Source organism: Pleurodeles waltl, chromosome 1_1 (genome assembly GCF_031143425.1).
Source record: "Pleurodeles waltl isolate 20211129_DDA chromosome 1_1, aPleWal1.hap1.20221129, whole genome shotgun sequence".
NCBI classification, from domain to species: Eukaryota; Metazoa; Chordata; class Amphibia; order Caudata; family Salamandridae; genus Pleurodeles; species Pleurodeles waltl.
In genome coordinates, this window is record NC_090436.1 from 958,085,147 (window position 1) to 958,108,130 (window position 22,984).

Below are 22,984 nucleotides of genomic sequence, written 5' to 3' on the forward strand. Positions count from 1 at the left end.
GCCACTTTTTAACGCCTGGGTCAGGGCAGGCGTTAAGGGACCTGTGGGCTCAAAATGAGCCCACAGCTGCCCTCCCATGCCCCCAGGGACCCCCCCTGCCACCCTTGCCCACCCCAGGAGGACACCCAAGGATGGAGGGACCCACCCCAGGGACATTCAGGTAAGTTCAGGTAAGTATAAATATTTTTTTTTAAAATATTTTTTGTGGCATAGGGGGGCCTGATTTGTGCCCCCCTACATGCCTCAATGCCCAATGACCATGCCCAGGGGACATAAGTCCCCTGGGCATGGCCATTGGGCAAGGGGGCATGACTCCTGTCTTTACTAAGACAGGAGTCATGTAAATGGCGTCTGGGCGTCGTTAAAAATGGCGCAAATCGGGTGGAGGCGATTTTTTGCGTCAACCTATTTTTAAGACGCCCTAGCGCCATTTTTCCCTACGCCGGCGCTGCCTGGTGTACGTGTTTTTTTTCCACGCACACCAGGCAGCACCGGTCTGCTTGCGCCGGCTAACGCCATTCAATAAATACGGCGCCCGCATGGCGCTTCAGAATGGCGTTACCCGGCGCAAAATTTTTTTACGCTAAACTGCGTTAGCGCAGTTTAGCGTCAAAAAGTATAAATACGGGCCATAGTGTGGGGAAATTGTGCCAGCAATGGTTAAAATCATCCTCACTAGACGCAGTTAGAGAACACCTCAGTCTCCTGTCTAATAACACTGACTTGTAGGACTTCCTGCTGGGCCCCAGAAAACACAGTAGGAAACGTTTCTTATATGAAGTATATAATGAAATTTGGAAGCTTTCCCAACAAGAAGCAGCTGCCACGTAAACGCAAATAGACCAGGAAAATTTTGAAAAGGCATTAGCTGTTTTGGATAATGGGATTAATACCTTGTCCGACCGGATATATATTTTAAATAATACCGTCTCTTCTGCTATAGACATTATACAAACAGATATGTCTTCTTTACACCATGGACAGAGTCAGCTAAGGTCCATTATGCAGTTGGGTTGGACACTTCAAACATTGAAGGCGGGTCGCGTTCCCTGGCAGCATGTCAGTGCGAGGGAGATATTTTCTTCCTTTAATTTGACGCGACAACAACAACTGATAGCTAAGAAGGAAGCGACTTATGTCATGCTTAACATCGAGAAATTAGAAAAGTTGCCTTTTATTGTGGCTAAAATAGCATCTGCTGAGTGGCTAATACCCCAGGTCATTATTCTGCCTATTTCTACACTTCAATTCACCTCCTGTTTAAAACACATCCCGGTAGGCAGATATGAAAGGCTGGGAGATAGTAACATTCATGAGGTGTGGGAGCTTCCTTTCTCGTACAAATGTTTCAGTGGCATGAAAGAAGTCTTTCTTAGTGGTAGTGAATGCAAGCCTTCAGTCAGCCACTCGATGGTTCGTAAACTGCTGTCCTTGCATGGGGCGTGTAACGCCTCTGCTGCAAACTTAGCTTGCTATCTGAAGGGAGTTCCAGTCCCCTTGATTAGACCTACATTCCAGGTGCTTTCAAACGGCAGCTACATCCTCCTCCATGGTGAAGACTGTTGTGGCATGCGAGCCGGAATAGTTTACGTTGTTTCGGTCTCTAAGGTCATTACATGCTGCAGGAACGTACTCTTTCCCCCAACTAAAATTAAAGAGGTAGCTGACATTTGGCCTCACATTGCTACTTCAAATGTGAATTTTGACAAGTTGAGGAGACTCAAGGCTTTACTGTTTCAAAAGCATGTGGCCCTTACATCTGCACGCGAGTCCTACGCACATCAGGTGGCAAGGTCGTCGGCAGAGATACAGTCCCTATTAAATACAAACTTTCCGAGACAATATTGGTGAGCTTGTGGGATGAATATTTAATGCATCCAGTACAACTGGAATCGCACATTTTTTCAAAGCTGTTGGTTCTGGTTTCATTCACAGCTTCTCCTCCGTATTCGGTTTGATACCATCAGCAATCCACTCAATTTTCTCCAATATTTTCGGAGGATTTCCGATAGCTTTGGCTTTATTAGCTGGCATCTTGCTGCTGCTATTTTTTATGCGCAGTGGTTGTCCCGCCGCAACGAGGAGGAATGATGGCGCTTCCATCAGCGCTGTGCACTTTAACCTAGATATATTTTATTCCGCTTCGTCTTATTATTGTTGCAATAACCATTTTTACGGTCTTTTTTATTTCCGTCTATCTAACTGTTTTTGCCTAGGCCAGAAATCTGTTCTCAAACAAGACATTCTTGATCACTCTGTACTTTTTCCAAGGATGCAGCACAGTACATTGCCGGTGAACGTGGTAGAAGTTTAGTCTCCAACATTCATAGAAAATACACATCATTACGTAGGGACACTTTCTCAGAATATCAGCTGTTTTATTATAAAAACACTTCCTTGTCCCTTACACGTTAGAGGGAGATTCCAGCCAGGGAACCACAACTGTATGCTGATTTCCGAATGCTTCTCTACAGATGCTAACGCAGACCGCAGGCCTTTGCTCAGGTATGGGGGTTGATGTCTTCCCAGAGGAACCTGAAGGGCAGACTAAGAGCTTAACATGCTGTGCTCTAACCTAGCCTAGATAGGGATTAGTCCATTGACAATAGTGACAATATGATAGTGTTGTTCTTATGCTTTACTCTTCTCATCACAATTGTAATACTGTCATGTTGTGTCATCCTGGTTATTGCAGCTCATGCCTTGATATCTAAGATTCAATCCTTTTATTAAAACTCATTATTGAAACATATTGGGGCATATTTATACTCTGTTTGCGCCGGAATTGCGTCGTTTTTTTTATGCAATTCCACCGCAAAACTAACTCCATATTTATACTTTGGCGTTAGACGCGTCTAGCGCCAAAGTCCATGGAGTTTGCGTAATTTTTTTGCGTGGACACCTACTTTGCGTTAATGATATGCAAGGTAGGCGTTCCCGTCTAAAAAATTGACTCCGAGGCATGTGCGCCGTATTTACACTCCCGGGCAAAATTTACGCCCCGGGAGTGGGCGGGTCAAAAAAAATGACGTCCAGCCGCTTTTGCGCCGTTTTTTAGCGCCTGGTCAGGGCAGGCGTTAAGGGACCTGTGGGCTCGGAAGGAGCTCAGAGGTGCCCTCCCATGCCCCCAGGGACACCCCCTGCCACCCTTGCCCACCCCAGGAGGACACCCAAGGCTGGAGGGACCCATCCCAGGGACATTAAGGTAAGTTCAGGTAAGTATTTTTTTTAAAAAAAATTGTGGCATAGGGGGGCCTGATTTGTGCCCCCCTACATGCCACTATGCCCAATGACCATGCCCAGGGGACAGAAGTCCCCTGGGCATGGGCATTGGGCAAGGGGGCATGACTCCTGTCTTTGCTAAGACAGGAGTCATTTCAATGGGGGTTGGGAGTCGAAAAAAATTGCACAAATCGGGTTGAGGCGAAAAATTTGCCTCAGCCTGACTTGCCCCATTTTTTGGCGCCCAAGCTCCATATTCCCCTACGCCGGCGCTGCCTGGTGTACGTCATTTTTTTCACGCACACCAGGCAACGTCATTGAATAAATACGGCGCCCGCATGGCGCTTCAGAATGGCGTTAGCCGGCGCTAATTTTGTTGACGCAAAACTGCATTAGCGCAGTTTTGCGTCAAAAAGTATAAATATGGCCCATACTGCTTCTGTTTATCATTTATATATGAGACTGAATTGTATGTTAGAGAACCGGATGCGACCTGAGTGACCAAGACTTCCCTGAGAAGCTAAATATGTTGTGCGCTCGGCTGCCCAGTCATCCCTGTCCTTGGGTAGAGATGAGGCACTGCTAGTTAGCCAGAGCAAAACCAGACTGGAGCGACAGGTGTCACCGGGAGTGGGTTAGACTAAGTCTCCCACACCGCGGGTGATTCTGCCGCTCAAAATCCAGTTGTCTCATTAGAATAATGAGAGCCTACGCAACAATCCTATTACTATAAACTCCCAATTAACACTTCTGGATTCTTCCCTCCTCTATCCCTCCATTACTCTAGTCAATCCAACTAACAAACTCACATGTCCTCTACTCAAATTAACTCATGCTAATAGTACACATATTTCCCTATACTAATCCACCACTAATACCGCTTGGGTGCCGAAAAGCACTTCTATGCCTTGCTATATAAATACAATTACAATATTAGCAGTATGGTTCAGGCCTTAGGAATTGACTGATGCAAAGACCTATCAACCTTACATTGGCCCTTCCTGCGGGATCACTCCCTAAATGTTTGCCTTTACCCTCCACTTTTTTTTTTTGTTGCCCTTTAGGACTTTACCATATCTAGCCAGTGCTAAAGTGCTTGTGCTCTCTCTTCAAAGGTGTAGCTTGGTCAGTAAGATTGGGGAGAAGGGGTGAACTTCAGATTTTCCAACAATCGTGCTAGGATAACTTGTTTAAACACATATGATAATCAGGGCATGTGGGTAACTTAAGGGGCAGTGGAAATAGAGAGGATGGCAAATTGCTGGGGGGCACATTTTTAAATAATCACAATTTTTAATTACTTCAAAACATTGACAAGAAAGAGAGTGTGTGTGTTTTTTTTCTGTGTGAACATCAAAAAATCCCAGGTGAAATCCAACTAACACTTCATCATACTCGGCTGAAAGCACCTGTACCCAACTATTTACTACAGGATACTCATTTTATAGGGCTTTAACACCCCAAATGCCCCGCCTGAATCTACAGCCATGTCTATCCTCTAAACATGGTAAAATTGGCTTACTCCCAATTGGCATGTTAAATGTACTCATACGTCTCCTGGTAAAGTGGAACTACATGTACCCAGGGCCTGTAAATTAACAAAACTAGTGGGCATGCATCACTGATTATGCCAGCCACTTATGTAGCCCTTTAAACATGTCTCAGACCTGCCATTGCAGACTGTGTGTGCAGAGGACCTGGCTTGGCAGTTTGGGCTGGACTGTTCCTGTGAGGAACAGGGTCAAGACTGATTTGCATATGGCTGGGTCCAGACTGGGGTGGCAGGGTGAGCAAAAGAATGATGGATTAAACCGAGATCTGTGACTGTGGGTGAGTGTTTGCATTGTTCAGCACTCCGTCCATCATCCTTTTGTGTTGCTGCATTTTTAAAATGCCATTTTAACTTTAACCTTGCAAATTAAACCTTTTGCCCGGCCACAACCTTCCTTGTCACTCCTGTGGTAGTCCCTAAACACCCTACATGAAAGGATGCAATGTATTTAAAAAGTAGATCTTGTACGTTTATGTTTTACATGTCCTGATGGTGAAAAACACTTAAATTCACTTTTTCACTATTGCAAGGCCTACCTCTCTCAAAGGATAACATTGAAGTTACCTTATTGCATTTAATGAACTGTAACTTCCAAATGGGAATAGTAAAACTTTGGAATTGTAATGAGAAATCTTCTTTTACTGTAAAGTCAGATTTTCAATTATAATTTTTAAAATACCTTTTATGGAATGTTGTCAGTTTCCTGTCTTTGCCATTTAGTTCTTGCAGCCTGCTCTAGGTCACATGACTGGGTGTAGTTGCAGTTGGTCTTTGTGTATTCCTCCTGGAAAGCCACACACAATAGAGACATTAGGTGTGCCTGGATGAACCATCACTGGGACAATGGCAGGGTGGAGCACGGCAGAGCCCTACTTTCACCTGAATAGGCTGTGACCTGCCTTCACACAAATGATTGCAGTTAGTCCAGAGGCAGGACAGGGGAGGCAGGAAACCTACGCACTTCAAAGGGAAATCTATAGAAGCTTCTCCCACTTTAAAAGGGGCACCAGGTATAAATATTGGACCTCAGGCACAAACTCTTCAGTACACACCTAGACCTGTGGCTACTACAGAAGAAGGACTGCTGTGCTGTTTCGATGCCAGAAGGACTTCCACTCTGCTTCCCTGCTACTCTGCTGCTCTGCTGCCTGCTACCCTGCTTCCTGAGAAAGAAGACTGGACATGTATCCTTCATCCAAGGCTGAAGTGACTCCAAGGGTCAGCCAGCTGACCTCCTGTTCAGAGCTGCAGGGACGTAACAAGTTCCAGAGGATCCCTGTAACTGTGAAGCTGACCTGTTACCCAGATCTACAACTGGATCTGCCTGATGCCTCTGGTACGGGACACTCCTGACCCCCAAGTGTTACCCATCAGGTCCTGGACCCTTGGTCTGGCTCAGTTGAGGTCCTCTGAGGTTTTTTGGCTCCTGGCGAATGTGAGCGGGCCCATTCACTCCAAGACTATGCCACCTGCGGCAGCTGCCAACACAAATTTGTCAGGTGCTGTTCAAGCTACAGCATTGATTGCTGTGACACCAATAGGATCTTTGCACGACAGCCTTGACCATCTGTGACACCGGGTCAGCTTTCTGTGCTACTTAGATGGACACCTACAATGCTCTCTCTGTTCCCCACGGCGCCATCCACCGTAAACTGAACTCTTGGTGGCAGAATGAGAAGGTAACTCTTTTAGCAGGACTAACGTGGTCCCAGTAATGACTCACACTCCATCATGGTTGATCTGTACTTGTGCACTTCTCCTGTCGTTGCACGACCAGATTGCCTCAAGTGGCGCTTCGGATTTTTTATCATTGTATTCACTTAAATCTTTAAAACGTATAATTGCATATTTCCGGTTCTGCAGATTAGATTTTTGTAATTTTGGTCTTGTTTTATTTATTACATTATAATCTATTATTCTAAATTGGTGTTGGATTTTTCTTGTGTTATGTCACTTTATTAGTGTTTGAAGTGCTGCATGAATACTCTACATATTCCTTCTAAATTAAGCCTGACTGTTCTGTACCAAGCAACCAGGGGTTGAGCACAGGCTAATTTGGGGTTTGCTTATGACTTACACCTGAAAAGGACTGTGGTTGCTGCTTCAATAGGGGTTTACCCCGCTCAACCAGTTACCCAATTTCTTACAGGCCCTTTGTACTCTTTACATCTCACCTACTTTTGAAAAACCTGTAGTCTCAGCACCACACATACCTCATGTTTTATACTTTAGGAATTGAATATGTGATGATTAATAATGTTAAAGCATAACTCTTTGGTTTGGCACAGAACTGGAGTATGTTATCCCCTGGTTACAGGTCCTGTGTCAATTGTGGTGACTCCAAATCAATTCACTTTGTCCCATGCAATCTCCAGCATAATACTAATGACTCAGTTAACAATTATCAGATCAAGCGTGCTAATATTTTATTGGGATTTTCAAGAATATATATCAGACGCTTGCTGAAAGCACATCATGGATAAGCCTTCCAGGCTGCTTGATTAAGAAGAAGCAATCGTGTATCTAAAGCAGGGAATGTTACGCTAGTTTTCTGTTAAAGACTTATTCAAATTCAAGTCTTACAACAGGTGAGCACTATTTATCTAAAATAGTTATCAATCACTTCAACATCCTGCCTGACTACAGGCAAGCCGACATATATTCCAGATTCAGATTCTTTCATCTGGTCTGCTTAAAGCTTAAAATGTTCTCATTATGGAGCAGAAAATTGACAACACATTGTCTCTATAGAGTTAATTCTCTATCAGGGACTTTATGATATAAAACGCACTACAAAATGCCGTTTGTGAATAGGCCCAAATATGGTAAAGTAAGGATGTTGGTCCCTGAAACGTTATGAAAGTTCACCTTTACCGAATGTTGTACTCTTGATGTCTTCACTTGCAAAAGAAAGTGGCAGGATACAGAGCTAGGAAGAGTGGAGAACTGAGCATACTCTTAGAGTTCTTGCATGGGATAAGAATGGATGCAATAGTAAACACAGATGAGCATAAATGAGGGAACGCTTCAACATGGAGACAATAATAGCATATGCGGTCATTTACAGCAGTGATATTGTTAGAGTGGTGAGCAGAGGTGAAGAAAGGTTTGGTATCATCAGCGCGAAAGTGATATAAAAAATAAAGGGAGAAAAGTATATCCAGGAGATTAAATAGTTGCAAATGGGGAAGAGGTGGGTTTCAAAGATAGGAGAGGAGACGAGAAGGATGAGTGATTGGCCTCAATGACAGAAAATGGGTTCAGGGAATACGCAAAGAGGCAACTAAAAAAGTCCCAAATACCAAACAAAAAAATAGTACTGGTAATAATGGAATGATTTACTATGGAAACGCTACTCATTAATGTCTGTCCTTATAGATTAGGAGATGAATTAATAGATGCCATTAATGTGTGTTGAACTGGTGACACAGGTTTCCGTCCAGGCAAATTAAATAATTAGTTCACCTCCAAACTGAGAACAAAATTCTTAGCTACATTAATTAGAACATGCTTGAAACTTTAGTTTTACAATAACGAAGACAGATGAAATACCCCCAAATGTATAAGCCCCTAAATAGCAATGTTAAAAATGCGTTTGATTGGCTGAATCTCCTCGACCACTAATGCCACGAATGTATCTAAATATCTTTGTAGACTCATATAGGTAGGTTAAAGCTCATTTAATCTTGAAATAAGAGGTTTAGCAGTCCCTATGTTTTATGTTTGTGTATGTCTAGCTTTAGTTCTACAGATACAGAGAGGATCTCCAACAATATGGTAATAGAGTTTACCTTGTCTCTAGCAATTGCCTGCTTCCTCAAATTAGCGTTATGAGACTTCAATATTTCATGAAGAGTAAAGGAATAGCAAATTAATTTTGAGTCCCGTGTTTGACTATAATGTCACTCCATTTTTTAATCACTGGCATAAAATTAAACTGTGTTTCTAGTTGACTCACCTCACAGGACATTCTTTTTGGCAGCACTAGTACTGATATTTTTTCCATTTCTGTTGATGGAGAATTTGCTGGAATATCCCAGCTCGGCTCTTCTTTTTCTTCTGAGTCATCTGGTGTCACAAACTCTTCATAGGCAATATAGGAATCTAAAAGAGATATTTGGATTTAATATGGCATACTGATGATCAAAAAATGATTTTTTAATCTTTTCCGATAGTGATTTTTATGAAAAAAATATTTAGATACAGTAGAGTATCTAAAGAGTAGTGACAATAAAATTGACGATTAGATGGGCAGAGCCGATTGGCATTTTTATTAACAAAATAGCTCATCTGGGTATTGACAATTAAAAAAACTATAAGGTGATGGATGGAATGTTTGAATTAATCTCAGTCGCTGGAGATCGCTCGGGCCAAATCCCAATCCATCGTTTTTTGCCCACTATGCTACCTCAGTTTGGACCCAGCATATGCAAATCAGTCTTCACTCTGCTCCTCATTGGAACAGTCCAGTCCAAACTGCCAGAGGTCCTCCTGAATCGGAACACAAGCAACCTAGGGCCAGTTTCACCCTAGAAAGAGCTCTTCAACCATATATGGCTTGGGTCCAGAGTCACTGTGAGCCCTTGACCGCAACTGCAGCAAATGCAAAAACAACAAGGTGATGGATGGAATGCTTGAATTAATCTCAGCCAATGGTGGATTGGGATGCAGCCCCGCAAATATAGGTTCTATCAATTTGCAACACAAGGAAATATTTAGTTGTTATTGGTAAACTCTATTTGAACTAAAATTAAGCTAATGTTGACGCTGTCAATGAGAAACAAGTGCTATTTTGCTATTGTATGATGTTGGTAGATAGACAATAACAATTGCTTTTCGTTTTCTAAATGTGCTTTGCAGTGCTGTGGAAGGGAACATAGTAAACAGCAACAGATAATTTGACTTAACAGTAAAGTCTCCTGTGATGCATGCCCACATTTACATCCAGGAACACCAGTGCCAATTCCGATCTGATTCCGGAAGCCACATTCACATTTTACACCTCTTCCAACATAAATGTTACACTACGAGCGAAAAGATTGAAATGTAAAATACCCTTTTCAGTAGTTCAGGAGAGTTTCATACACAGGTACCTCTCCTACTTTAGGCTAGTACATCTCTTGCAAAATAGTTCTAGCAAGTCATATAAATATAAAACGTGGAACCGTGAACTCCCTTGTGCCAAACATTCCATCTGGTACCCCAGCCACCGACTAGGAATTCCCAAGGGAGTTTCCATTCCCTGCAATCTTCTGCAAGAAGACCCTAAATGATGTAGCTCTATGGTTCCCAACCTGTGGTCCAAGGACCCTATGCGGTCCATGAAACCTCCTCAGGGAATCTGTGACTGCTTAGAAAATTAAATAATATTAACAGATTAATAAAGTGTATATAAATAAAGTGGCTAAATGTACAATTGAAAATTTTGAAATCTACTGTAAGTGTCAAGGAATTTGCAATTGGAGGTTAAAAAATAAATCAGTACCCTCAGATTGATTTGTGTGAGCAGTGCAGGTGCATCAAGCAGAATATAGTATGGACGATGTGTGGCTTCAATTGAATTTAGAAAAGCTCCAACCTTCCTATTATAATTAAAATGTTTTTTGTTTTTTAATTTATATTTGTTTGCAAATTAAATAAAATGTGTTATCATTTGTGTATGTGTTTCATGAATGCTTGTTTCTGTATTTTTTGTGCATTGTTTTGTAGTTCAAATAATCAACAAAGTTTAGGCTGGGGTCCCTGGCTTCCAGTAGTAACTCAATGAAGAGTCCCAGGAATCCCAAAAATAATTCAGTAGGGGGTCCCCAGATTACAGTATTGATAAAATGAGGGTCCACAGAAGTCAAAAGGATGAGAACCTAAATCATGACAATCTTGCTGTCCCCCAATGAACTTCCTGCAGAAGACATTAGCAATTCTATTGTTCTCACATTTATCTCTAAGGAATGACCCCCATCAACTAAAACTAGGTCAATGAAATGCAAACCATGGACATCAAGCCCAACCTCTTCTTGTCATCCAAATCTTTATGCTTCATTATTAATTCTAAACTAAACATGCAAGCTCGGTCATTTAAATCACCAAATGAGGGTGAGCATTAGTCATTGTTTATCTCAGGTATGATATTCAGCCATACTCCTCTTTGTTGGGAGAACTTCATTGGTTTTCTTTGGAATCACAAATCATATTCAAATTTCTGTTTATTGCACACAGACTTGTCCATATCTCCAAGCAATCATTCCACCATGAAAAACTGACCATCACTGAGAAGGAACTTCAAGAAGGAGCAAAGCATGTCTTCTACTTGAAATCCTCATAATATCCAACATTAGGAGCACAAATCAGGATATTCTCTGTTATATATTCACATAATCATGTTGGATGTGCTCAGACACTCAAGAAACACCTGCTCAATAATTGTTCCTGAATAACTTAAAATAAAACATTAGCTTTCCCTTGTTCTGATCAGTTCTAGAAACATTTGTTTTAAAAAAAAATTACAAGCATCATACTATAATTATCAAAAACGTCAAATACTAACAACCAATATTAAAAATATACTCAACATTAACCACAAATCACAACATGCTAATATGATTGTTTGAAAAGGCATTGAATAGATAAATCAAATGTCTCTCTCTAAAATTTACATTTTCTTATCCATTCACTATAAAATTAAATATATCAACCTCATGCCATTTTATTCCTGCAACGAAGATGTAATAAACGTAGTGTCACTGGAACTCCAGTCTAGGCACCAAAGATGCCAAAGAAAGTAAAGAGGCAAAAATTCAGCACCTTGAGCTGTCTCTCTTTATTGCCACTTTATGTGCTATCAAATTTGAGTCCAAGTATATCCATGGTTGTCATTTTGATGTATATCCCATACAAGCTCTTTTTCTGAACAATCTCTGCATTCAAGAGTATTTCAAATTCTCTCATTTTCCATTTTAGAAGAGTTTTAAATTGTGTTTTAAGGGCTCATAATATCAACAGTGCAGGCCGAATTCTTCAACCAAGGTGGCAATTTACTGAGAATACTAATACAAGTGTGATCATTATGAGCCCAGGAGGTTCATGCCATCAATATTATTTCTCTCCAACAATGGGCTTTGGCCCCTGCAAATGCTGGAATACCAGATGTTGGACCCAAATCATACTTCTGTGGTTACAGATGTGAGGAAAGATTGGGTCTACCCCACTGATGAACATTGGTCCCCATCTCACTTGTGTTGCCACAGATGCAAAGACATATTGCGGCTGGAAAGCACTAAGCACTTGTGTTCCCTTCGATGCTGAGACTCACAGACGTTGTTTGACCAAAATGCCAGGGATAGGGAGGTGACAACACACACCTGTTGACTCTAATGACATCACAGGAGGTGATATTATGTGTCCTTTGACCCTGAATTTCCTCAGGAGGTGGTGTCACATGACAACCCTGAAGAAAAAAGTACAATAACTCCATTCATCCTTCAACAAAACAAACAGATGTCCATTTTAGAAACCACCTACATTAGGGCACTGACATGATCTTTGAAAGTGGTAGGAAGTAATATATTCTTCCCTCTAAGATAATTTTAAATCAAAGGGGATCAAATAGTGTATTTAAAAACATACATTTCACACAAATTAGCTAAAAAGCCATTGGCTCTGAAAGGATACCCATTTTATTCAAGTCCTTCCATTATGTGCCCACCAATGACACATGACACTCTGGTTTCAGAATGTGCTAAGGGTGTCCCCCACATGTCAAAAATTAACTCTGTTGTGCCAGGGCCAGCGTTTTATCATGCATGGTCTTCATATGTCATGATTGTGACCTTATGCCAAAAATTACCTACAGTATGCCAGTGTCAGAATTTATGCCATCCGTATATCGAATGTCAAAGTTACTTCTAGTGAGTTAGGGCCAGTATTTTATCATGGTTGCCCCCTCTCCCATATGCAGTGGCTTTCCTCTCTGATGTCAAGAAGTATTCCCAATCAGCTAGCGCCACAGGTTCCCACATGCCCAAAAAATCATCATGTATGAAAATATTTTCTATGGGTGCCCAGTATGCCAAGAACTGCTGTTAGTATCCCAGTACCAGTATTTTATGATTTTATGAAGGGTGACCCTTTTGCTGCGAATTAACTCTAGCATGTCAGTGCCAGTATTTTGCCACATGTGTCTGCTAACAATTGCCTCCAGTTTGCCAGCAGAAGTAATTTTCCTGCTTGCCTTCATAAGCCACAACTTACCAACAGTATGCCAGGGCACTACATTCTTATCTGTGCTCATCCATTTAGTCACTCACAATCCCTTATTCATTCTCACTTTCACTTTCTCATTATCTTCAACTCCCTTTTGCACTCATTCATACTCACTCACTGACACAGTCATACTCACTGACAATAATTCTCACTCACTACTTCTCACTGATTCTCACACACTGTCACTCACACATACACCCACAGACATATAGTCAGTCAATATGAACCCCAGCGGTCAAAGCTAATGTGGCGGTAGTACCGCCAACAGGCTGGCGGTACTTACCGCCAGATTATGACATTGACGGGTTGGCTGAAGCCAATCTGCCAATGTATCACTCTGACCGCTATGGCGGTAGCAGCCGCCGGGCTGAAGATAGCAATCTCCAGCCCAGCGGCTGCCATTGTGCCGCCCGCGGTATCATGACCTTGCCTACTGCCACGGTATCCTTGGCGTTCGTAATGCCACGAAAACAATGGTGGTAGGCCCTATCATGAATTCCTTCCCTGTCACTGATAGGAGGCCTCCTCCCCCCAACACTCCCCAGGCACTCCCCCACATCCACACTCCCCCATACACACACGCAGACACACACTCATCCACACATGCATACACACACGCATGCATACATGCATGCATTCATTCATTCACGCACACATCCGCACACACATCCAAACTTACCCGCAGACACGCACTCACATTTCCATTCATACACGCACTCACACAAATGCATACACGTACTCACACACATGCATATACGCACTCACACACATGCATACACGCACGCAAGCAACACTAAACACACACTAGCATTCACGCACACACTCACACATACATGCACCCCCCACACACACACAACACCCCCACCCTCCTCCCCTGTCGGAAACCCGACTTACCTAGATCCAGGGGTCTTCTGGCAAGGGGCAGGACAGGGTGTTGCTACCGCCAGCAGCACCCGCCAGAAGAAAACCACCAGACCGTATTATTTCTCATAATATGGCTGGAAGCGGTCTCCTGGCGTGGCACTGCTGGTGGTAGCAGCACCACCTTACCACCATCCACCAGTATGGCCACAGCCGGATTTCTGCCCTTCTTGTGGCAGAAATCCAGCTGTGGTCATAATTCGGCGAACGGATAGTAGCCGCGGTGAAGGTCTTTTGGCGGCCATCACCGCGGTGGTAGGCAGTTTTTACCACCGTTATCATAATGGGGGCCATAGTCACAAGCATGCACTCTTGCGCACAAACACACTCTCACACACAAGCACGCACACAACATGCACATAGCTACTTTTTTTTGCTCACATCATCTGCAACGGGTGATCTCATTCCGTTTCCTGGTGCTCTTTTTTTTAGTTAAACTAATAGTGCATAATAATCTATTATTTACTGTTAGTATAACAAAACATGAGCAGAAAACATTGGTGGAGCAAGGACGCCTATAAGGAGGAGCTGCCTGATTTTGCTTCCTCTCAAGCCGTGGGTCGCAAACACAGTGCCAGGGATCGCAAAAGGGCGATAACAGCTATGATATCTATGACAATGGAACCATGCTGCACTTCCATCGATGCAGATGCGTGGTCAGATTTTGACTACAAAGCTTCCCCGTTAGATGCTGGGGTAAACTGAGCCACTTACATAACGAGAAAGAAAAGGAGAAAGAGAGGAGGAAGAAAAAGTCAGGTAGATAACAGAGAGAGCGCAAAACATAGGCAGAGAAAAGAGAGAGACAAAAATTCAAAGAGAGAACTCTGCAAAAGACACTGAGATTTGGGGAAGAACATAAAAAAGTCCGGGAGAAAGAAACAACAAGGAATGCAAAAAGACGGACAATACATGGGAAAGAAAGGGGAAGACAGCAATGGGAAGTGAGACAGCTAGCATAACAGATAGAAATGACGATTGGGAGAGACAGACAAGAGTTAAGGAAAAAAAGAGAGATTGGTAGGAGGCAGACAAAGATGGGAATAGAAATGGAAACAGGAAAAAAGACAGAAAGACAATAAAAGTTAGGGAAAGCAATAGAGAGAGGGAGAGAGAAAGACAAGGCTAGAGATAGGGAAATACATAAATACTGAAAGAGAGGTGGAGACAGATGCAAGCTATTGCGTGTTACCCCGTCAGTTACACACTGTTGTTCACATTTGTGGTATGCAGTGCTTAATTTCAAAATAAAAAAGTGCCGGTGCCCAAAGCCCTCCTCTTAAACAAGCAGCTGCTGCAATTGAATGTGCGAACACGGAATACTGAGGCAGCGTAATCCTGAAGCCATCTCGGGTCTCTTTAATCCATTTACAGCCACTCCCTCACCCTTCAGCTCACTTTTGCAGCTTTCTGCTTTCTCGCTTTGTGACACTTTTTCATTTTTCTCTTCCTCCGTCCTCCCATTTGTGTCTTTTGCTTGCAGTAAATACTTGAGGCAGGAAAATAAGGGCCAGTGCTCCGCACCAGAAACAACAACCACAAATTAAGCACTGTGAGAAATTCATGTTTCCACTTGTGCCTTAAGATTTTTTGCAAAATCACTAAATTAGACTATTCACTCTCTTGACCCTCTTATTCTACCTCAATTCCTTGGTACAATGTTTTCTTTTATGAACATGTATGACATACTTGACAGTAAGCCTTTGTGAATCAGGCTCACAAGTAGCACCTTCCAGGCTGTGGCACATTTACGGAGCAAATAACATCATTCTTAAGGCGTGCGAAAATATGGGGATTTAGGACTGGATGGGCAGTGTCATTGGGTAGTGGAGTTCTCGATGCTCACTGTTGTTGGGCTTCTTCGATGGCATAGTGATTTGGGAGTGGATGGCAAAATAGGACTTTGATTGAGAGAATAAATATCAATCTTCTGTCTGTTGTCTGCCTTCCTGGCTCTTCACTGGTCAAGAGTTACTCTGAGTGACCCAGGACTGTTCCAATTGGAAGATCCGTTTGTTCCTTTTGCAGGAGATCAGTGCTGTTGTGTGGATTCTTCTCCAAGGCAGCTTACGTTTGACTGCAGTCCAGACCCACGTCCTACAGCAAGAAGCTGCCCAAGCTTTTCAAATAGTGCCTAAAGAGAATCTTTCACAGGGAACAGGGTGTGTCCCTGTGTTTGTGCGTGGAAGGAACGTTTTTAGGTTGAGTGCAAGCACTTCGACCTGTTGTAAGTATTGTGGGCTTCTAAACACACCCATGTCACACCCATCACTTTCTCTCGTTCCTGGGCTTGCCTTTCAAAAATCACTTGATGTCATTCGTAATTGCTTTGCATTTGTCTCGCCTTGAGGCTGTTTTTTTCACGCCTTGCAGACTGCCCTTGTTACATGGATTATTGCACAAATGCTGATATACTTCAGCGTGGGTGAACTATTTTTTGTCTCTCCCCTTTATGCTGCATGGCAGACATGACACTCACGGTGCAAACAAGCACAACAGCATGAACTCGATTGGCAGTATTGAAATGCTAGTCATTTTCTTCACAGTTACCTAATCAGAGTTATTTCTTGTGGCTCTCCCCTTAAAACACTTGAAATTGGTAAATGCTTTACATAAAACAGAAATCCTTAAAGAAAAAGCAGCTCTCCCAGGACAGTGGGAGAGCTGATGCTACAGTATTCATTGCACTTAGGAAAACTTGACCCATAATGCTTTGCAAGCATTCTCTTACACAACATTAGGACCACCTTCAAAACATTGACAACAATGTGCTCTTTCTGTCTACATCATCTCAGGGTCCCCACACTATGTTAGTGGGGACTTCAGAATAATAACCCCTCCCACCCATTCAATGTCTGTTAATCTTTCTCGTGGTTAGTACTTCTGTTTTACAGCTAGGAGAAGTTTTGTTTTAAGGGACTTTTTGTAATATCATTACAATAGGCCTGCTAGCTCTAAAATGTTCTCTAGAGGGAGAAGTGTATGGTCACACTGCATTATTTTCTCCAGTCTTTTCATGGGGTTACACCCTGGAGGGACTAATATGGTTACATGACCATGTTTTGTGCAAATTATATTTTTGTTATGGTGCTCTCTAGGGGCTGTTTTGAGCATTACAGTCTAATGCCAAAAGTTTCTTTGTGATAAAGGTTTAAATGATAATTGTATATTTTTAATAATCTCTCTTTATTACAATTATGACCATAATTCAGGCCAACTGAACATCCTTATTATGCTATAACTGTTTAAACACTCTTGATATGTTTTGGTGACCCTTCTAGTTTATTTAATCTAGGTGGCTGTCTGGTGTCTGTTTTTTGGGGAATTTTGTTAGCCAGTCAGCAACTCTGATGGTGGAGTGGTAAAAGTGGTATTCTATTGAAATTAGCATGGCAGATTTAAATTAGGAGGCTAACTGGCATTTTGATGCAGATAGAGGAAGAAGGTAAATGGAAGTGCTTTAGTTATATGCCTGGCCACTGGAATAATATGGCAGGAAAAGACAAAATTATGAGGCAAGGTTGAGCAATTTATGTGGCAAGAAAAGTCCAGTCATGAATTTACAATGCCAGTAGCTCTAACACAAGCAAATGTGGCACTTATTACATTGCAAATTCTTGTTACAAGTGCTGTCTATTGTTTATCTTTTCTGTGTGTGTTAGGGTTCAGACAAAAATGGGTTACCTCGAAGGTGGTGAATGTGAAGTGAAGGTCTGCTCTCCAATATTCAGCACCTCGTACCTCTTGGGGGTCACAAGATGCTACCCACACTAGTCATAGCTGGAGCATGACTGTAGTAATTCAGAGGACACAGGTTACAGGTGTCACTGCCGGGCTTTCACCATAACCCACTGAAAGATATTAAAACAAGAGTATAAGGGTGTTCTTACTGTGAGACGTCTACGGTCTAAAGCTCTTAAGCACTCCAGTGTTTTGTCTTATTTAAATATTAGCCTATGAAAGTGCAGTTTCTCTTGATACCTGCTATGGCCAGATGGATTTAAAAAAAATCTGAATCCATCTGGCCATACACTCACCCTTTATTATGTAGCCATGCAAGCACTCATCTATTCACTTTTCTACCTATTGACCCACTAACTGTCCACTGTACCACACACACAGACTCGACAATCATCAAAAGAATATTTTTCACTCAAGAAACAAGACATTTTAATTTTCGAAATGTGTGTTTGCCTTGTAATGTGCAAAAGCCAGGAGCATTGTGAGATGCCACAAACTGAGTGATATGTCCCTTGTATGGTTATGCACTATGAAGCATGCACTTAGTAGCAATGTCATTGAGTGTCCCAAGGTAGCATACATGAGGTGAGTTGTTGATAAACTTGAGATAGATAAACCTCTATTTTATAATTGAAAAAATAACGCTATCTCTTTTCCAATCAGAAGATGAATCCCTTCTTCCCGTCCTCTGACTTTGGCTCCTACCCTTTGCCCTTAAGATGACACCCCTTTCCCAACCACCACAAACTCGTCAGAATAACAATCACAAAGAATGATTCCGGAAGGAAGATATGGAGGAAATGCAAATGAAGTGAGGATGACGAGAATTTGGAATAATGATGAGTGCCAGCAAGGATTTTGTTTGTTAGTAACATGATAGATGGTCAGTAAACATTACGTGTACTAGGTTTAAGTACACATGTTCATCTTTGTACTTTGCAGCCTTGATAAAGTCACTTTGTGACGAAACACGTGCTGGCTGTCGAGTGTGAACAACTGAAATGAAGATTTGTATTTGAATATGAATCGGATTGACATTTTGCAATAAAAGAAGATTTTCAAGTACAAGACGGATTGGTCTGAGTGCTGTGGTTGCATGGTTTAAAGCAATCAGGATATTACCTCCTTGCATCTCTCTAGTTCCAGTCTTTATGTATTTAAGGTTGTACCAAGCCAGCAACCTGACTCAGCAAAGTGCAAACTGCTAGCCAACAGAGCAGAATGCCTACAAGGGACTGGTCTATAAAGCAACCAAGATGCCAATCAGAGGCTGAGAAGGATATCAGTCAAAAAATATAAGAAATAAAAGTGAGAGGTATTGCCCACTTGGCAGCCCGACAAACCCATGCGGGGGACCCCATGTCAAGAAGGTTAGAGTGATGGCCTGGCAAAATCCCGGAAAACTATAATCCGCAAGTTGCCGTTTTAAGTTCTGGTGGACTGACTCAGACTTTCCTTCTTCTGAGTCAATGAAAAGAATAACAACACTCCTGCTATTTATTGTGCTACAAAAGTAGAAGATTGTGGCTGCCACAGATGCCATTCACAAAACCTAAGATATCATTGATAAAGGATCACAGTAAAGCACATGGAAATATCTGCAGACATTTTTTTTCTGCTGAACACGGTGTGCAATCCCAGGGTGGGTGAAAACAGACCAACAGCAGGTGTTACCCTTTAAAACAGGTGTTACCTACTAAAAAATGGGAGAGTTGTTAACTATAGTTAATGGAAAAGCTGCCCAGGGGGTGGGTATTGTGGTACATCACACATGCTTTGGCCCCAAGAGGAAGCCACTATCTAGTGCCAGCCTGTGTCAACCACTCTCGGAGAGCCGATTCACCAAACCCACTAGCCTCAAGGGTGCAGGGGGTCAGTGGCAAAGCATGTGGGTCTCACTGGACAAAGCAGGCTTCCCTGGGAAGATTGAGGACACACACATTGCTCTTAGACATGGGCGAGTCACTGGCTTTACCTCAGGGTCCTCTCTTATCCTTTTTCGAAAGTGAAGCCTAAAACGAGTTGAGCTCTTATGGGAGTCATTGTGACCTAGTTGTTACAGGTGCTGACCACATCTTATGGACAACCAGGTATGAATCCCAGAAATCTCTCTGTGCTATCAAATTAACGTGTAACTTTATCTCTTTGTTGTGAAGAAAAAACAAGGTTTCCGCTACGTGAAACTGTCAAACAAATGTTAATTTTGCACGTCACCCACCCTCATTTATCACCCTCCAAGAACTGAAGACAAAGCATTAACCCTTGATGTCAAAAAGAGATACCCTTCTAGTCGCTCAATAGACGTTTGAAACTGGAAAATCTGGCATCAATCCAGACTTTTCTGCCTCTTCCTGTTCAATATCACATATGAGAGCACCTTCAAAAATGTGAGTTCAAGATGCCCGCTATTTTAAAAAACCCTCTCGTATTATTTTACTGGCATAGGGTGTTGCTCGATCTACTATATGACTTTAGGTCACATACGGGGGGCACTTTTCTTGATCCCTTTAGTGCTTCCCTAACGCAACCATATGTGCGCTGTATTTAAAATATGGTGCATTATGGCTGTAGTTAGGCGACTAGTGTCAGAATTGTTTACTCCAGTCTGGTTCTTTGCAGGATTAGCGTAAAAAATTCTGACTCTAATCCTGCAAAGCACCCAGAGGCCCACTGTACGCAATGGAAGCCTCCTTTTAACGCCTGCTCTAAGCATACGTTAAAAGTGTCAAAACAAATGGTGCAAGGAAATCTGTTAGAATTCCGTGCGTCATTTATTTGGCCCTCCTAATGGGGGAACGCCCCCTTGGCATACATTATGTACAAGGGTTACAAAGTGGCACAATGCATACATTTGACCACTTTGTCAATATGGTGTGGCGTTTTTGGTAATCTAACACCACATTAGTGTAAAAAAATGACCCTAATGTGGCATTGGAATGGCGCTAGGGGCTCTTAAATATGCCCCAGAGTATATAAAAGGCCATTGGAATTATGTGATTTTGCAGCTGCAATATTTAACACATAGGTGGTGATTCTGACCCTGGCGGTCATGGACCGCCAGGGCCGGGGACCGCGGGAGCACCGCCAACAGGCTGGCGGTGCTCCCAAGGGCATTCTGACCGCGGCGGTATGGCCGCGGTCAGAAACGGAAAACCGGCGGTCTCCCGCCGGTTTTCCACTGCCCTGAGGAATCCTCCATGGCGGCGCAGCTTGCTGCGCCGCCATGGGGATTCCGACCCCCTCACCGCCATCCTGTTCCTGGCGGTTTTGACCGCCAGGAACAGGATGGCGGTGAGGGGTGTCATGGGGCCCCCGTAAGAGGGCCCCTAAAAGATTTTCAGTGTCTGCCATGCAGACACTGAAAATCGCGACGGGTGCTACTGCACCCGTCGCACCCTTCCCACTCCGCCGGCTCCATTCGGAGCTGGCTTCCTCGTGGGAAGGGGTTTCCCGCTGAGCTGGCGGGCGGCCTTCTGGGGGTCGCCCGCCAGCCCAGCGGGAAACACAGAATAACCGCGGCGGTCTTCTGACCGCGCAGCGGTATTCTGGCGGCTCCCGCCGGCACCGCGGTTACCGCGGCCGGCGGGAGTCAGAATGACCCCCATAATTAGGTATTTCCCACATTTTCCCCATAATTCATCATCTGCTGCACAATCTGCAGATTTCAACAAAAATGTGTTTTAGCACAAAGGGATCTAATGTTACTGAAAGTATGGTGACAAGTTCCTGCACAGTGGAAGGCCCTTCATTAAGATTGACTGGTTGACTTTCTGTTGTTATTTCTATATGGGTCAAAGTGGTATTAATGAAGTGAAACCTTTTCCTAGATAGTGTTAATATGCAAACATCCCAAAATAATGAGGTAATACTAACACTAAATGGGCCTTATTAAGCCAGATAATTTTGCCTTTCCTGCTATATAATTTAGTGCCTCTGCTGTATAGTCCTTCTCTGCCATATAATTTCAGTGGTCCTGAGAATTCATGACAGCTGACTCTGCTCTTAATTCACTAATAGCATTGTTGTCGGGGTCTAGGCAGGAATGTTTCTCAGTTCATATTTAAACACTCACCTCTAATAAATACCTCTCAAATTATCTCACATACTAAGTTGAAACACTTCCATGTGCAATAGAAATATATTGATGGCGTCTTGTCTGCAAGGGCTGGCAAGACTTGTAGTTGTTGTTGTTGTTGTCAGAAATGCCAAAGGGACTGTTCCTTTAATGAGAGTGATAAGCAATCGTAGTACCTGCGGGGAGTTCCCTTACGGTTTCTGCAGGGACAGTAGACACTGCGTTGTTATTAACATGTTGAAACTGGAGTATTGCTGCACCATAAGTAAGTTGGGAAACGTTGCTGTCATTATTAGCCATACAAATAGGTTTTAAGGCCACCTCCAAAATATATCATTAGAACCTAATAGGCAACACATGGTGTGGGTAAATTTAACCAACACCCTCCTTCAAGACAATTTGTCATCCATCAGAAAACCACAGTAGCCGCATTCTTTAACCTGTTCTTAATCAAAGGTCCTGAACCAAAAAAACTTGGATTATGCTGGTGCTGGAGAAAATGAAGATATTTTACTTGGATGTGTTTATTGTGAGATGGTAGGTGCCACATATTGTGTTAAATTTAGATGATGAATGTTGGACTTTCAGATTAGTGTGGCTGAGTATGACTGGATCATCTACTTTCTATAATGCTGGAATTCCCTCATTACTTCATCTCCACGTCTTTCTATCTTTCCGGTTTCAGCATCCAGAACCACCACATTCATATAAAAAAGCACGAATGCTAGCATACAAAACTGTTTCAACCTCTGCCCCTCTGCCTCCCACAACAGGACACTTTGCTGCCTAGTAATATCTTGTTGATTTGCCACCTGGTTATTTCGGCAATACATTTTAACATTTTTTCAGCAGTTCAAGTGAAATTCCCATTTTATACAGCTTCATCCATAACAGGCTGTGGATTGATTTTGTTGCATGGCGCACACAGGACCAGGGATGTAAGCACCAAGCTTTTATGTATTGGAAATCTCCTTCCTGTAACCTGTTTGTGGCTGATGTTCTACCTAGCAGTTCCTCTGATGCTTACTTGAGACTTTATTTTCTGTTTTTTTTCTGCTGTTTTGTCTTCTTGTTCTGTACACATTACTCTATGCAGAGTTACAGAACTAACACAACCTTTTTGAGCAAAGGGGCAAAATTATCCACTGCCAACTGCCAGGAATTAACAGACGATATATGCTCTGATGCACCTCACTTCTTTGATGTCTTTGAGA

General features: G+C 42.7%; 1 protein-coding gene across 1 annotated transcript in view; it reads right to left on the reverse strand.

Annotated features, from left to right (window-relative positions):
- BANK1 (B cell scaffold protein with ankyrin repeats 1) overlaps nucleotides 1-22,984 on the reverse strand; it is a 2,047,355-nt gene that overhangs the window by 1,476,597 nt on the left and 547,774 nt on the right. The window contains exon 3 of the mRNA XM_069230214.1: nucleotides 8,733-8,878. Coding sequence (XP_069086315.1) covers nucleotides 8,733-8,878 — 146 coding nt within the window. The remainder of the gene's footprint in view (nucleotides 1-8,732; nucleotides 8,879-22,984) is intronic.